Source organism: Mobula hypostoma, chromosome 28, assembly GCF_963921235.1.
Source record: "Mobula hypostoma chromosome 28, sMobHyp1.1, whole genome shotgun sequence".
Classification (NCBI taxonomy): Eukaryota; Metazoa; Chordata; class Chondrichthyes; order Myliobatiformes; family Myliobatidae; genus Mobula; species Mobula hypostoma.
Genome location: NC_086124.1, coordinates 763353 through 780143, shown reverse-complemented (window position 1 = coordinate 780143; position 16791 = coordinate 763353). Strand labels below are relative to the sequence as shown.

At 46.3% G+C, this 16791-nt stretch overlaps 1 protein-coding gene across 2 annotated transcripts in view; it reads left to right on the top strand.

Annotated features, from left to right (window-relative positions):
• LOC134338781 (tumor necrosis factor alpha-induced protein 3-like) overlaps positions 1 to 16791 on the top strand; it is an 85061-nt gene that overhangs the window by 2586 nt on the left and 65684 nt on the right. For both annotated transcript variants that reach the window (XM_063034837.1, XM_063034838.1), the window contains exon 2: positions 2898 to 3088. In XM_063034837.1, coding sequence (XP_062890907.1) covers positions 2898 to 3088 — 191 coding nt within the window. The remainder of the gene's footprint in view (positions 1 to 2897; positions 3089 to 16791) is intronic.

The following is a 16791-nucleotide window of genomic DNA, read 5'->3' as shown; positions in this document are numbered from 1 at the left end:
AGGTTATTGATGGAGCTGGAGAGTGTAATCCATGTGGGACGGAACGTTTGTAAAATGAGGGACCTTAAGCTGTCTGTCGTTAACTCGGTGGGTGTGTGACACATTGGGTAACTTCCTGACAGTGTTTTCCTCTCCAATTGTCAACTACTTCCTCCATATCCGAATCAGAATCAGGTTTATTATCACTGCCATTAATGCTACTGAATCGGTCACTGTCGTTCCTTTGGATTCATCGTTTGTGGAGAGACCGAGCCTGCTACCGGGCAACAGATTGCTCTCCACATGGTGCTGCCCTGGTTTGCCTGTTGTCTGACGACGCTGCACCAACAACGTACACAGCTGGGACGCAACATCCTTGGTTGACACGACCAATGGAGGGCCTCTATTCAAGAAAATAATCGTTTGAACTGTTGTGAAAGTGTGCCAAGTTTCTGATATATTCTCAGATGCGTAACAATAAGAGATACTTAATGTAGAAAGTGGAGACAACTCTTAAATTGCGAAGACAAGGCGTACAGAAGTGAAAAGATTGGCTGGATGAGCGGTGTTGCAACAAAATTCTTGCACTCAAAGTCAACAAGACCAAGGAATTGATTGTGAATTTCGGGAAAGGGAAGTCAGGAGAAACACACAGCAGTGTAACTTCATAAAACTCTGGTTAGGCCAAATTGGGAGTTTTGGAGTTTTGGTTGTTTCACCAAGGAAGGTTTTAGAGGCTTTGGAGAGGGTGCAGAAGAGGTTTACCAGGATGCTGCCTGGTTTAGAGGGCATGTGCCCTCACGAGAGGCTGGACACACCTGGGCTGTTTTCTCTGGAGCACCGGAGGCTGAGGGGAGATCTGATAGAGGTTTACAAGATTATGAAAGGCATAGTTAGAGTGGGCAGAGAGTATCTGTTTCCCAGGGTTGAAATGTCTAATACCAGAGGGCATGCTTTGAAGATGAGAGGGGGTATGTTCAAAGGGGATGTGAGGGGTAAGTTTTTCACTCAGAGAGTGGCGGATGTATGGAATGCACTGCCTGGTATGATGGTAGAGGCAAATACATTAGAGGCTTTTGAGAGAAGTTTAGATAGGCACATGGTTGTGAGGAAGATGGAGAGATATGGACATGGTGTTAGGTAGGAGGGATTAGTGTTTGGGAGCTTATGATTTATGTTTTAGCTGTTCAGCACAACATTGTGGGCTGAAGGGCTGTAAACAACATTGTGGGCTGAATGGCCTGTTCCCGTGCTGTACAGTTTGAGGGGTCAGCAGTGAAAAGCACAGCTTCTCCAGCTTCAAGTTCCTGGATGTCAACATCTCTAAAGATTTGTCCTGGGTCAAATACAATCACAAAAACAAAGCACGGCAACAGTTGTATTTTGGTATGCTACCAAAGACTCCAGCAAATTTCTACAGATGCACGGGAGAGTAGTCTGACTTGTTGAATCACCGCTTGGACTGGAGGCTCAAATGCTGAGGATTGAAAGAGGCTGCAGACATTCATAGGTTCAGCTAGATCCGTCATAGGCACTAGCATCCCCACTATCGAGGACACCTTCACGAGGTGATGCTACAAAAAGGCGGCATCCATCATTAAGGACCTCCATCACCAAGGACCGGACGTGCCCTCTTCACATTGCTACCATCAGGGAGGAGAGACAGGAGCAGGAAAAGCTCCTTGCCCTCTGCCATCAGATTTCTGAATGGTCCACGAACACTACCTCATTATTCCTTTTTGTTGTGATCTTTATTTTTGTAGTTCTTTGTAATTTTTGCCTTTGCTCTATATTGCTTCCACAAAACAACAAATTTCATGTTATATAAATCAGGAATAATAGACTAGATTCTGCTTCTGTTTAAATGTCATCAATCAGTGGGTTTGCAATAAATAGTCTCCCAGATCAAAGTGGTATAATTTGAGAAATCATGTTCTTTGCTTTCTCATTTCTCGTGCAAAAGCTCTCTTGGCAATTAAAAACAATCTTATTTGATTAATCCTGATTATATTAGGTGCTAGAATGGATTTGGGGGGTGGAATATTCTTCAATTGCTCCTGTTTCATGCCTTGAGGCAGGGCGAGATGGTATCTCTTTATGGAGGTATGTAGTAAATTTTGTTTTATCCAACATTCCTTCAATATCTCACACCGGCCTGAACTTTGTTCTGGAGCTATTTCAAAGCACTTACTTATTTAAATACAATGGTAGATTGGGAAGATTTTGGTTCCAGTGAAATAGTGTCGTGTTTTTTATATGGTGGGTTTCACTTTATGTGGCAGAATTATCATCAACAAAGAAATAATCAGCGTTGAAATTAAAAGTGAAATGCAACAGCCTTCTTTACAACACTTGGAGTCTTGTGTTCAGTTCTAGCAACGTCATGTTAGGAAGCTTTAGAGCGGGTGCAGAGAAAATTTACCAGGATGCTTCCTGGATTAGAGAGTATGCCTTAACAGGAAAGATTGAGCGAGTTAGGACTTTTTTTTTGGAGCGAAGGAGGATGAGAGGTGAGTTGATAGTGTATAAGATGATAAGAGGCATACTGTAGGTCAAAAATAGGGTAAAAATAGCTCGTACAAGAGGGCATAATTTTAAGATGTTTGAAGGAAAGTGTAGAGGTGATCTCAGAGGTAGGTTTTTTACACAGAGTGGTGGGTGGGTGGAACGTCCTGCCAGGGCTGGTAGTAGAGGGAGATACATTAGATACTCTTAGGTAGCTACATGGATGATAGAGAATTGAGAGCTATGTGGAAGGGAAGGGTTAGAGTGATCTTGGAGTGCGTTAAAGGTCGGCCCAACATTGTGGGCTGAGGGACCTGTAATGCTCTATATCTTCGTTAAGTTACCGAACTATCATGCCACACAGAAGGGTTTGATTCTGTGCATTGTTTCTAAACACCCTTGTTCTTGGGCAGGAGAAGGGAGCAGCCTCCTACATTCAGTCTCTCTCTATATGTGGGGTGTCCAGGACACAGACCTCGTGCTCCAGAAAACCTTCCACCGTGCTTTGATCAACGCCCACAGTGTTAACTTCAAACACAGACTACAGGCCGAGTATCTAAGAGAACAAGGACTTGCTGAAGCAGCCCCTCTTCACCACTCTGAGGTAAGGTAAAGTGTTTCATTCACTCTGTCACTTTAATAGAAATTAAAACCTGGGTGTAATACTGGCTGTTGTTTGACCACTCCATAGCAATTGGTTTTAATAAAAAGGATTACATGTTTAGTTTGATCATTACCTGGCTCTGATGAGAACCTCTCTTATGTCTGAAAGTTGGAAACACAGATTTATCCGGGAGGAGGGAGGGAAAATGTGGCTACTCCTTACCTTCACAGTTCAGGGCTATGATTCATCTTGGGACCAGGTGGAGAGAAAGCAGGTCGGTAGCCTACCATCAGTTGCTGGGCCTTTCACAGCGCGAAAATATCAAATGCTCGATGAGGGAGGTTTAAGGGAGGACTGCATTTCAGCACAGTGGTTAGCGTAATGCCTTACAGCACCAGTCACTGAGGTTCAATTCCCATTGCTGTCCGCAAGGAGGTTGTCCGCTCTCCCTGTGACCACGTTATGTGGGAGTTGTACAAGTCATTGGGGAGGCCTAATTTGGAGTATTGTGTGCAGCTTTGGTCACCAACCGACAGGAAAGGTGCGAGGAAAGTGAAAAGAATACTGAGAAAATCTACAAGTATGTTGCTAGGTCAGCAGGACCTGAGTGATAAGGAAATAGGTAAGGACATTATTCTTTAGAATGTAGAAGACTGAGAGGAAATCTTACAGAGGTATACAAAATTATGAGGTAATTTATAGGATAAATGCAAGCAGGCTTTTTCACTGAGGTAGGGTGGGACTACAACTAGAGGTCATGGGTTAAGAGTGAAAGGTGAAAAGTTTAAGGGGAAGATGAGGGGAAGTGTCTTCGCTCAGAGAGTGGTGAGAGTGTGGAAGGAGATGCCAGCACAAGTGGTGCATGCGAGCTCCATTTCAAAGTTTGAGAGAAGTATGGACAGTAGGGGTATGGAGGGCGATGGTCCCAGTGCAGGTCGATGGGAGTAGGAACTTTAAATGGTTTGGTATGGACTAGATGGGCTGAAGGGCCTGTTTCTGTGTCGTACTTTATGTGGGTTTCCTCTATTCGTCTGGGTGGTCTGGTTTCCTCCTGCATTTCAAAGCATACGGGTTGGGCATAGCGAGTCGTCGGCATGCTACATTGGTGCTGGAATCGTAGCCACACGTATAAGTTACCCCCAGTACATCCTCGGACTGCGTTGGCTGTGCACATAAACGTTGCTGTGCAGATCTCCCGCTGGGGTTAGGAGGTGGCTGTGGTGATAAGGGTTTCCTGAGGGGATGGACGGGGGGATTGCAGGGAGCGTGGGATCAGTACATGTTGGAAAAGGTTTAAACTCAGAGAGTATGTTTACAGAGAAGGATGAAGAGCATAGACGACCGAGGAAGGAAGCCAGATGGAGTACTAAGGCAGCATTGGTTAGGTGAATGACCTGCATGTTCCTGGGGTCTGATGTAATTCCACACCATATTCCAGGAGAATTCCCAGAGAAAAGGTCAGGATACGTACAACAACGAAAACAAAAGTGAAGGGGAGGTTAAGGGAAGACGCGAACACAATATTAGTTAAATCCTCTGCTGGGGTGTGGGCATACGGGAGCTCTGGCAGTCAGCAATGGGGCCATCAGCAAAAAACAGGCAGATTTAGAGACAAGCTGGAGATGCTGAAAAGGTGGAAACTAGGAATGCTTGAAACTCCCATCAGGTCAGACAGTGTCTGTGTAGAGAGACTCAGTTCATGGTGGTCAGACAGTGTCTGTGTAGAGAGACTCAGTTCATGGTGGTCAGACAGTGTCTGTGTAGAGAAACTCAGAGTTCATGCTGGTCAGACAGTGTCTGTGTAGAGAGACTCAATTCATGGTGGTCAGACAGTGTCTGTGTAGAGAGACTCAGTTCATGGTGGTCAGACAGTGTCTGTGTAGAGAGACTCAGTTCATGGTGGTCAGACAGTGTCTGTGTAGAGAGACTCAGTTCATGGTGGTCAGACAGTGTCTGTGTAGAGAGACTGAGTTCATGGTGGTCAGACAGTGTCTGTGTAGAGAGACTCAGAGTTCATGGTGGTCAGACAGTGTCTGTGTAGAGAAACTCAGAGTTCATGGTGGTCAGACAGTGTCTGTGTAGAGAGACTCAGTTAATGCTGGTCAGATAGTGTCTGTGTAGAGAGACTCAGTTCATGGTGGTCAGACAGTGTCTGTGTAGAGAGACTCAGTTCATGGTGGTCAGACAGTGTCTGTGTAGAGAGACTGAGTTCATGGTGGTCAGACAGTGTCTGTGTAGAGAAACTCAGAGTTCATGGTGGTCAGACAGTGTCTGTGTAGAGAGACTCAGTTAATGCTGGTCAGATAGTGTCTGTGTAGAGAGACTCAGTTCATGGTGGTCAGACAGTGTCTGTGTAGAGAGACTCAGTTCATGGTGGTCAGACAGTGTCTGTGTAGAGAGACTCAGTTCATGGTGGTCAGACAGTGTCTGTGTAGAGAAACTCAGTTCATGGTGGTCAAACAGTGTCTGTGTAGAGAGACTCAGTTCATGGTGGTCAGACAGTGTCTGTGTAGAGAGACTCAGTTCATGGTGGTCAGACAGTGTCTGTGTAGAGAGACTCAGTTCATGGTGGTCAGACAGTGTCTGTGTAGAGAGACTCAGTTCATGGTGGTCAAACAGTGTCTGTGTAGAGAGACTCAGTTCATGGTGGTCAGACAGTGTCTGTGTAGAGAAACTCAGAGTTCATGGTGGTCAGACAGTGTCTGTGTAGAGAGACTCAGTGTTCATGGTGGTCAGACAGTGTCTGTGTAGAGAGACTCAGTTCTTGGTGGTCAGACAGTGTCTGTGTAGAGAAACTCAGAGTTCATGGTGGTCAGATAGTGTCTGTGTAGAGAGACTCAGTTCATGGTGGTCAGACAGTGTCTGTGTAGAGAGACTCAGTTCATGGTGGTCAGACAAAGTCTGTGTAGAGAGACTCAGTTCATGGTGGTCAGACAGTGTCTGTGTAGAGAGACTCAGTTCATGGTGGTCAGACAGTGTCTGTGTAGAGAGACTCAGTTCATGGTGGTCAGACAGTGTCTGTGTAGAGAGACTCAGTTCATGGTGGTCAAACAGTGTCTGTGTAGAGAGACTCAGTTCATGGTGGTCAGACAGTGTCTGTGTAGAGAAACTCAGAGTTCATGGTGGTCAGACAGTGTCTGTGTAGAGAGACTCAGTGTTCATGGTGGTCAGACAGTGTCTGTGTAGAGAGACTCAGTTCTTGGTGGTCAGACAGTGTCTGTGTAGAGAAACTCAGAGTTCATGGTGGTCAGACAGTGTCTGTGTAGAGAGACTCAGTTCATGGTGGTCAGACAGTGTCTGTGTAGAGAGACTCAGTGTTCATGGTGGTCAGATAGTGTCTGTGTAGAGAAACTCAGAGTTCATGGTGGTCAGACATTGCCTGTGTAGAGAAACTCAGTTCATGGTGGTCAGACAGTGTCTGTGTAGAGAGACTCAGTTCATGGTGGTCTGACAGTGTCTGTGTAGAGAGACAGAGTTCATGCATCAGATCAGACAGTGTCTGTGTAGAGAGACAGTTCATGCTTCAGTTAGAAACTTTTTCATCAAGTCACTATGCAGGTCTATGTCATAAGCATTCAAATTGCAAGGTTGATGTTATCTCCTACACTGCACAGTTATGTACAATGATGTGTGTTTCTCCTCAGCCTGATATCCCCTGTGTCTATAGGACAATAAGATATTGGAGCAGAATTAGACTATTTAGGAATTGTGTCTGCTCCAACATTCAATCATAGCTGATTTATTATCCCCCATTCTCCTGCCCTCGCCCTGTAATGGGGGGCAGATTCTGGAAAGGTGCAAAAATAACGGGATTGTTATCATGGGTGACTTTAACTTCCCTAATATTGATTGGCACCTGATTAGTTCCAAGGATTTAGTCGGGGCAGAGTTTGTTAAGTGTGTCCAGGATGGATTCCTGTCACAGTATGTGGACGGGCCAACTAGGGGGAATGCCATACTAGATCTAGTATTCGGTAACGAACTGGGTCAGGTCACAGACCTCTCAGTGGGTGAGAATCTGGGGGACAGTGACCACCGCTCCCTGGCCTTTAGCATTATCATGGAAAAGGATAGAATCAGAGAGGACAGGAAAATTTTTAATTGTGGAAGGGCAAATTATGAGGCTATAAGGCTAGAACTTGTGAGTATGAATTGGGATGATGTTTTTGCAGGGAAATGCACTATGGACATGTGGTCAATGATTAGGGATCTCTTGCAGGATGTTAGGGATAAATTTGTCCCAGTGAGGAAGATAAAGAATGGTAGGGTGAAGGAACCATGGGTGACAAGTGAAGTGGAAAATCTAGTCAGGTGGAAGAAGGCAGCATACATGAGGTTTAGGAAGCAAGGATCAGATGGATCTATTGAGGAATATAGGGTAGCAAGAAAGGAGCTTAAGAAGGGGCTGAGAAGAGCAAGAAGGCTGAGAAGGCTTGGCGAGAAGAGTAAAGGAAAACCCCAAGGCATTCTTCAATTATGTGAAGAACAAAAGGATGACAGGAGTGAAGGTAGGACCGATTAGAGATAAAGGTGGGAAGATGTGCCTGGAGGCTGTGGAATTGAGCGAGGTCCTCAATGAATACTTCTCTTCGGTATTCACAAATGAGAGGGAATTTGTTGACGGTGAGGACAATATGAGTGAGGTTGATGTTCTGGAGCATGTTGATATTAAGGGAGAGGAGGTGTTGGAGTTGTTTAAATACATTAGGACGGATAAGTCCCCGGGGCCTGACAGAATATTCCCCAGGCTGCTCCACGAGGTGAGGGAAGAGCTGCTGAGCCTCTGGCTAGGATCTTTATGTCCTTGTTGTCCACGGGAATGGTACCGGAGGACTGGAGGGAAGCGAATGTTGTTCCCTTGTTCAAAAAAGGTAGTAGGGATAGTCCGGGTAATTATAGACAAGTGAGCCTTACGTCTGTGGTGGGAAAGCTGTTGGAAAAGATTCTTAGAGATAGGATCTCTGGGCATTTAGAGAATCATGGTCTGATCAGGGACAGTCAGCATGGCTTTGTGAAGGGCAGATCGTGTCTAACAAGCCTGACAGAGTTCTTTGAGGTGGTGACCAGGCATATAGATGAAGGTAGTGCAGTAGATGTGATTTACATGGATTTTAGTAAGGGATTTGACAAAGTTCCACATGGTAGGCTTATTCAAAAAGTCAGAAGGCATGGGATCCAGGGAAGTTTGGCCAGGTGGATTCAGAATTGGCTTGCCTGCAGAAGGCAGAGGGTCGTGGTGGAGGGAGTACATTTGGATTGGAGGGTTGTGACTAGTGGTGTCCCACAAGGATCGGTTCTGGGACCTCTACTTTTCATGATTTTTATTAACTACCTGGATGTGGGGGTAGAGGGGTGGGTTAGCAAGTTTGCAGATGACACAAAGGTTGGTGGTGTTGTAGATAGTGTAGAGGATTGTCGAAGATTGCAGAGAGACATTGATAGGATGCAGAAGTGGGCTGAGAAGTGGCAGATGGAGTTCAGCCCGGAGAAATGTGAGGTGGTACACTTTGGAAGGACAAACTCCAAGGCAGAGTACAAAGTAAATGGCAGGATACGTGGTAGTGTGAAGGAGCAGAGGGTTCTGGGGGTACATGTCCACAGATCCCTGAAAGTTGCCTCACAGATGGATAGGGTAGTTAAGAAAGCTTATGGGGTGTTAGCTTTCATAAGTCGAGGGATAGATTTTAAGAGTCACGAGGTAATGATGCAGCTCTATAAAACTCTGGTTAGGCCACACTTGGAGTGCTGTGTCCAGTTCTGGTCACCTCACTATAGGAAAGATGTGGAAGCATTGGAAAGGGTACAGAGGAGATTTACCAGGATGCTGCCTGGTTTAGAGAGTATGCATTATGATCAGAGATTAAAGGAGCTAGGGCTTTACTCTTTGGAGAGAAGGAGGATGAGAGGAGACATGATAGAGGTGTACAAGATAATAAGAGGAATAGATAGAGTGGATAGGCAGCGCCTCTTCCCCAGGGCACCACTGCTCAGTACAAGAGGACATGGCTTTAAGGTAAGGGGTGGGAAGTTCAAGGGGGATATTAGAGGAAGGTTTTTTACTCAGAGGGTGGTTGGTGCATGGAATGCACTGCCTGAGTCAGTGGTGGAGGCAGATACACTAGTGAAATTTAAGAGACTACTAGACCAGTATATGGAGGAATTTAAGGTGGGGGGTTATATGGGAGGCAGGGTTTGAGGGTCGGCACAACATTGTGGGCCAAAGGGCCTGTACTGTGCTGTTCTATGTTCTAAACAAGAACCTGTTAACCTCCACTTTAAATATAGACTCCGAATCAGAATCTGGTTTATTATCACTGGCATGAGTTGTGAAATTTGTTAACTTAGCAGCAGCAGTACAATGGAATGTATGATAATATAGAGAAAAAAAATCAGTAAATCAATTACAATAAGTATATAAATGTACATTGAATAGATTAAAAATAGGGCAAAAACAGAATTAATATATATATTTTTTAAAGTGAGATAGTCTTCATGGGTTCAATGTCTATTTAGGAATCATATGGCAGAGGGGAAGAAGCTGTTCCTGAATCACTATGTGTGTGCCTTCCGGCTCCTGTATCTCCGTCCTGACAGTAACACTGAGAAGAGGCCGTGCCCTGGGTAATGGGGGTCTTTATTAATGGACATTGCCTTTCTGAGGCACTGCCCTTGTGTACGGAGGCTAGTACCCAAGATGGAGCTGAGTAAATTTACAACTTTCTGTTGCTTCTTTCCGTCCTGTGCAGTAGCCCCACCCCACCCCCCACATCATAGAGTGATGCAACCTGTCAGAATAACTTGTCCTCCACAGCTGTCAGTAGCAATGAATTCCACAGATTCGCCACCCTCTGGCAAAGAAATTCTTCCTCATCTCTGTTTCAAAGAGACATCTTTCTATTCTGAGCTGTGCCCCCAATCCTAGACCCTCCCAATACTGGAAATATCCTCTCCACGTCTAGGCTTTTCAATATTCAAGAGTTTCAATGAGAACCCCCCCCCCCGGGGTGGTGGAATTGTAGGGTTTCCATGATTTTCATGCCAGCTTGAGTCTGACATTCACCAGCTCCTGTGGGATGGTTTCCTCAGAGGTGAGACGCTGGCTTGACCAGAGTTTGTGTTTGCAGTGAAGACATTCAGTCTCCGTGTTCCTCTGAGCGCCTCCTCTGTACTTAACCCTCTGATTCATTGAATGTGTAGTCATTGGAAGTCTAACGTAAATACTAAATAAAGATTCTTCCCCTCCACCTTCACAAGCTGGCTTGCTCCACACGGGAGGAACGAGATGCTGATGGTGACCGGTTTGTGGAGTCAATGGTGTTCAGTCTGCAGGAGTGACCTGCTGCTTTAACTTTTCAGTTCACTCTCACACTGACCGATACGTCCACAGACCCATCAACACTACCTCACAATCTATGCCCTCTATTTGCACTGCTTATTTAATTTAATTTTTATATTTATTTCATATTTCTCATTGTAATTTATAGTATATTTTATGTTTTGAACTGAACTACTGTAACAAAGCACCAAATTTCATGACGACAAAGATGTAAGTAAGGTTAAAAGAGTAAGAGAAGATTGACAAGGATGTTGCCAGGTCTGCAGGACCTGAGTTATAGTTTCAATAAGTTAGGACTTTATTCCTTAGAACATAGAAGATTGAGGGGAGTTTTGATAGAGGTATACTAAATTATGAGGGATATAGATAGTGTAAATGCAAGCAGGCTTTTTCCACTGGGATTGGGTGGGAGTACAACTAAAGGTCATGAGTCAGGGGTGAAAGGTGAAAAGTTTAAGGAGAGGGTCATGAGAGTGTGTCATAGGCTGCCAACGCAAGTCGTGCATGCTAGCTCGATTTCAACGTTCAAGAGAAGTTTGGACAGGTATATATTCGGATAGGTGATTCCCTAAAGGTTAATTTGCAGCTTGAGTCGGTGGTGAGGAAGGCAAATGCAATGTTAGCATTCATTTCAAGAGGAATAGAATATAAAAGCAGGAATGCAATCTTGAGGTTACATGGAGCACTGGTGAGGCCTCACATAGAGTATTGTGAGCAGTTTTAGGCCCTTATCTGAGAAGGGATGTGCTGAAACTGGAGAGGGTTCAAATGAGCTTCACAAAATGCTTCCGGGATTGAAAAGCCCGTATGAGGAGCACTTGATGGCGCCGGGCCTGCGCTCACTGGAATTCAGAAGAATGAAGGGCGACTTCATTGAAACCTATCAAGTGTTGAAGAGCCATGGTAGAGTGGATGTGGAGAGGATGTTTCCTATGGTGGAGGAGTCTAGCACCAGAGGGAATGGCTTCGGAATAGAGAGACGTGCTTTTAGAATGGAGTTGAGGAGGAATTTGTTTAGCCACTGAGTGGTGACTCTGTGTGGAATTCGTTGGCACAGGTGGCTGTGGTAGCCAAGTTATTGGGTATATTTAAGGCAGAGGTTGATAGATACTTGAGTAGTCATGGTGTACAGGAATACGGGGAGAAGGCAGGAGTTTGGGACTGAGAGAGAAAATAATCACCCATGATGAAAAGGTGGAGCAGACACGATGGGCCAAATGGCCTAATTCCGTTCCTATCTCTTATGGTTATGGTCTGTTACGAGAATACACATAAAATTAAGATGTTTGCTGGCCTGGGCTAGCATCAGTGGCATCAGCAGTTGGTCTGCCACCTGCCCTCAGGGGAAGGAGAGATAAGGAACAATGGAGCAGCGTCTGGAGATGTGTAATGAAGGGATGTGGGAGGAAGAGCTGTCTGGAGCGGCTCCCCCCTTTGAACCCTGAACTGTTTGAAGTGATGGACAGGCGATACCCCAGCAGGGGTATAAAAAGGGACAGGTTCGCTAAGACAGACACACACGCCACCCGAGGTAACGAGACCCTGGAAGCGGTGCGCCTCTCACGAGTGATGAGAAGTACCGGACAACGCACAGGGTGGAAAGGTACGATCAGCGGGAACCCGGTGTGTGTCCGCCCTTGCCTGGGTGTCGGGTTCACTGCAGAGGATCGACCGCATCTGGAGGAGGGGTCACGGTCGGTGACCTCAGGTGACATCACCAAGGACCCGCCCAAATGCTGTTTGTGAGCCATCCCGCTGGTCTGTGAGTGAAGCTGTTCTGAATGATCAGTTGTTCCTGTTCTATCTCTGTCTCTCTTCCCCCACCTTGTCCATCGCCATGGCAACGATTACTGCGAACTGAACTACAAACTGGACTGAACTTTGAGTCATTTTGAAATTGGTCATTTAACCCCTAGACAACGATAGAGCTTGATTGATGCTGTTATCTTAATTCTGTGCACATGTGTTTATCATCACTGAACTGTTGCATTTATTATCCTTTCGATTACTGTGTTGCTTGTTTCTTTAATAAAACTTTCTTAGTTCTAGTACTCCAGACTCCAACTGAGTGATCCATTTCTGCTGGTTTGGCAACCCAGTTACGGGGTACGTAACATAAGTGGGGTTCTCGTCCGCGATTTTGAACGCTAAATTTGGGACGGAGTAAATTGATTGGGTTAAAATTCCCGAAAGAAAGAAAAGACAAACAGCAGAAATGGAGGTTGAGGAATTTATAAAGGCGCCGACCTTGGAGGCATTAGAGGATGCCAGGAAATCGGAATTGATAGCTGTGGCAAAACGGGTGAATCTTGCTAAGGTGAAGTCGACAATGAGGAGAGAGGAGATACACAGAGCTATTGTAGAGCACTATGTATCTAAAGGTGTGTTTCCCCAAGGTGAGCTGGGGGAGGTGTCTATTGAAAAACCTGCTGGAGACGCGGTACAGGTACAGCTTGAAAAACTGAGACTCGAGCACGAGTTCCGGGTACGGCAGTTAGAACACGAAGAGAAGCAGTTAGAAAGGCAGGAGAGAGAGGTAGAAAGGCAAGAGAGAGAGAGGGACAGACAGTTGGAGAGAGAGGAGAAACAGAGGGAAAGGGAATTTGAGCTGGAGAAGTTAAAGATAAGGGCCGAGCAGGGGCTCGTGCCGAACCAAGGTGGAGGGTTCCAGGCGACCCAGGAGGTTAGGCTGGTTCCCCCATTTGACGATACCGATGTGGATCGGTACTTTCTCCACTTCGAAAAGGTAGCTATAAGTCAGGAATGGCCGAGGGATAAGTGGGTTGTCTTACTTCAGAGTGTACTGAAAGGGAAGGCCCAACAAGCTTACTCAGCTTTATCCGCGGAAGATGCCCAGAGGTATGAGGTGGTGAAAGAGGCCATCCTCAGGATTTATGAGTTGGTCCCGGAGGCATACCGGCAGAGGTTCCGGAATGCGAGGAAGCAGTGGGACCGCACGTATTTGGAGTTTGCTCGTGAGATGCAAACATATTGTGAGCGTTGGTGCGCCTCGAAAGGGGTAGAGGGGGATTACGACAGACTGCTGCAACTGATTCTGATTGAGCAGTTTAAAGGTTGTGTCCCTGAGGGTATGAGACCCTACCTCGATGAGAAAGAGGCAGCCACGTTAGCCGCAACTGCTAAGTTAGCGGATGAGTATGCGTTGACGCATAAAATGAAGGTTGCCCCGAGTAAAGGCTACCAGAAGGGTAGTCAGGACGGCGGGGAGAGTCCACCGGAAAAGTCAGAAAGTAAGCCGGGGACTAGTGAAAAGGATAAGGTAGACCGGGAGCAGTCTGGTAGGAAGTCTCCTGGGGTCGTCTGTTATAATTGTGGGAAAGTCGGACACTTTGCGTCCAGGTGCTTTGCCCCAAGAAAGGAGACGGGGAAAGGAAAAGCGGAAATTTGGAATGGCTGTATTGAGCTGTTAAGCGAACCGCTAGGGAAGGACAGGTCTGAAAAAGTCCAGGAAGGGCGCGAGAGGTTTATCTCGGCCGGACTGGTGTCAGTGAAAAAGAGGTTAAAACCAGTTCCAGTGCGGATCTGGAGAGACACGGGAGCGTGTCAGTCATTGATATTGAAGAGTGTATTACAGTTTAGCTCAGAGACCCAGACTGGGGAGGTAGAGGTCAAAGGTGTTGGGGAAGGGACAGAGTCAGTCCCTTTGCACCAGATACATTTACAGAGCAACCTGGTCTCTGGACTAGTCACGATCGGGGTGAGGTCCGAATTACCGATGAAAGACGTGGAAGTCTTGCTCGGTAATGACATCGCCGGAGGAATCGTGTTCCCAGTCGTGAGATTGACGGGTCAGCCTGCCAGCATGGAGGCCCCGCCCGCGATGGTGAATTTGGCTGAAACATTTCTGCCAACCTTGTATGAGACAGGGTGTAGTGAGATAAGAGGTAGTGAGGGAGCTGGGACGGACGTAGCAGTAGCCAGGAAAGAATTTGTGCAGACGCAGGAGCGAGACGAGGGGCTGATGGTTTTTGCCGAGACCGCTCTCTCTGACACAGCCTTGACAAGCTATTGTGCGGATTAAGGAGGTGCTAAGGAAGAAAGGGAAATCAAGTACAGCATCCGCAGATGAGGAGTGGGGGGTGGTGCAAAAGAGTTATGGGGATGAGGTTTTTAACATGGCCCACGAGGTACCCCCCGGTGGACATTTTGCGGTGCTGGAGGAAACAGTTGGTGGAATCATGAAAGAGATTTACCGGCTGCCCAGGGGGAAAAATGTTATTGATCATGACCGACGCGAACTGAGACGGTCACCGGTTTTTGATATGCTAACAAACCTGGTCGGTGTTAGCGTGGAAATCAATGAAGCTAGGGGCCCCTTGATAAGAGGAAAGAACCATTTTGAAAAGATTAGGATGGGATCGGTCAGATGGGAGAAGGCTATTGTTTTGGCCAGGTCTACTGATAAGGTCTCTCCCTTAATCCCCGAAGGAGTAATTAAACGACTCGCACCCATGTGTTTGATTGTCCCGAGGAAATGCAAAGAACTGGGACGTTGGGTTATGTCTGTTACAATAGGGCAGCCAAGTAAACAACACCCATATTTTTCGAGTAATTCAGTGACTAAAGGGCTGATGAACACAGAGGTGTGTATTGGCAATTTAACACGGCTGTCTGAAGCCAGTTTGATAGTGAACCTTGAAAAAAATGAATTCGGCCACACGAGAGTCACTTACCTGGGAATTGTGGTGACACAGGGGCAGCTGGCAGTGATGCAAGCTACAGTGCAGGCTATCGCTGACCTCCCAACCCCGACAGACAAGAGGGCCCTCAGAAGGCTCTTGGAGATGGTGGGGTACTGCAGGAAGTTTTGCAATAACTCTGCGGTCAATACCCGTCCCCCTCCTACTAAGCCCTTGCGAGAGAAAATTGAGTCGGAATGGGACGACCCTTGTTATTGTGGTCCGGGACAAAACCAAATGAGAGGTTACATTGGTCGCAATTCATCAGTGTTTTTGGCCACTATGAAGCTTGCTGAGTTGGAGCCTGGTCTAAGGGATTATTAATAACACGTGTAAAAGGAACAGAAAATGTGATGACTGTCTGTCAAGGTGTTGACAGCTTCAAATTCTCTGTATTAGCTAAATAACTGTTAAAGATGTATATTGTGTATGTATCAGATAATGTAGTCATGTTTGTAATTTTTACCTCCCGGTAAAAATCCTTAAAGGGGGGAAGTGTTACGAGAATACACATAAAATTAAGATGTTTGCTGGCCTGGGCTAGCATCAGTGGCATCAGCAGTTGGTCTGCCACCTGCCCTCAGGGGAAGGAGAGATAAGGAACAATGGAGCAGCGTCTGGAGATGTGTAATGAAGGGATGTGGGAGGAAGAGCTGTCTGGAGCGGCTCCCCCCTTTGAACCCTGAACTGTTTGAAGTGATGGACAGGCGATACCCCAGCAGGGGTATAAAAAGGGACAGGTTCGCTAAGACAGACACACACGCCACCCGAGGTAACGAGACCCTGGAAGCGGTGTGCCTCTCACGAGTGATGAGAAGTACCGGACAACGCACAGGGTGGAAAGGTACGATCAGCGGGAACCCGGTGTGTGTCCGCCCTTGCCTGGGTGCCGGGTTCACTGCAGAGGATCGACCGCATCTGGAGGAGGGGTCACGGTCGGTGACCTCAGGTGACATCACCAAGGACCCGCCCAAATGCTGTTTGTGAGCCATCCCGCTGGTCTGTGAGTGAAGCTGTTCTGAATGATCAGTTGTTCCTGTTCTATCTCTGTCTCTCTTCCCCCACCTTGTCCATCGCCATGGCAACGATTACTGCGAACTGAACTACAAACTGGACTGAACTTTGAGTCATTTTGAAATTGGTCATTTAACCCCTAGACAACGATAGAGCTTGATTGATGCTGTTATCTTAATTCTGTGCACATGTGTTTATCATCACTGAACTGTTGCATTTATTATCCTTTCGATTACTGTGTTGCTTGTTTCTTTAATAAAACTTTCTTAGTTCTAGTACTCCAGACTCCAACTGAGTGATCCATTTCTGCTGGTTTGGCAACCCAGTTACGGGGTACGTAACAGGTCTAATGGTACTTGGATGATAGGGGTATGGAGGAATATAGTTCTGGTGCAGATTGATAGGAGTAGGCAGTTTAATTGGTTGGGCATGGACTAAATGGGCTGAATAGCCTGATTCTATGCTACACCTCCATGACTCTATCTGTCGGTGATAATAAACCCTGACACTGATTCTGAAAGAAACATAGAGTGTGATGGAAAAGTACACACTAATCAGTCTCTAAATCAAGGCCTGGGAATTGTTCAGGACATTGTGAGGTTTGTATAAACTTTCTTATTGGATTTGCATATCTGTACAGGGTTGTACCTGCA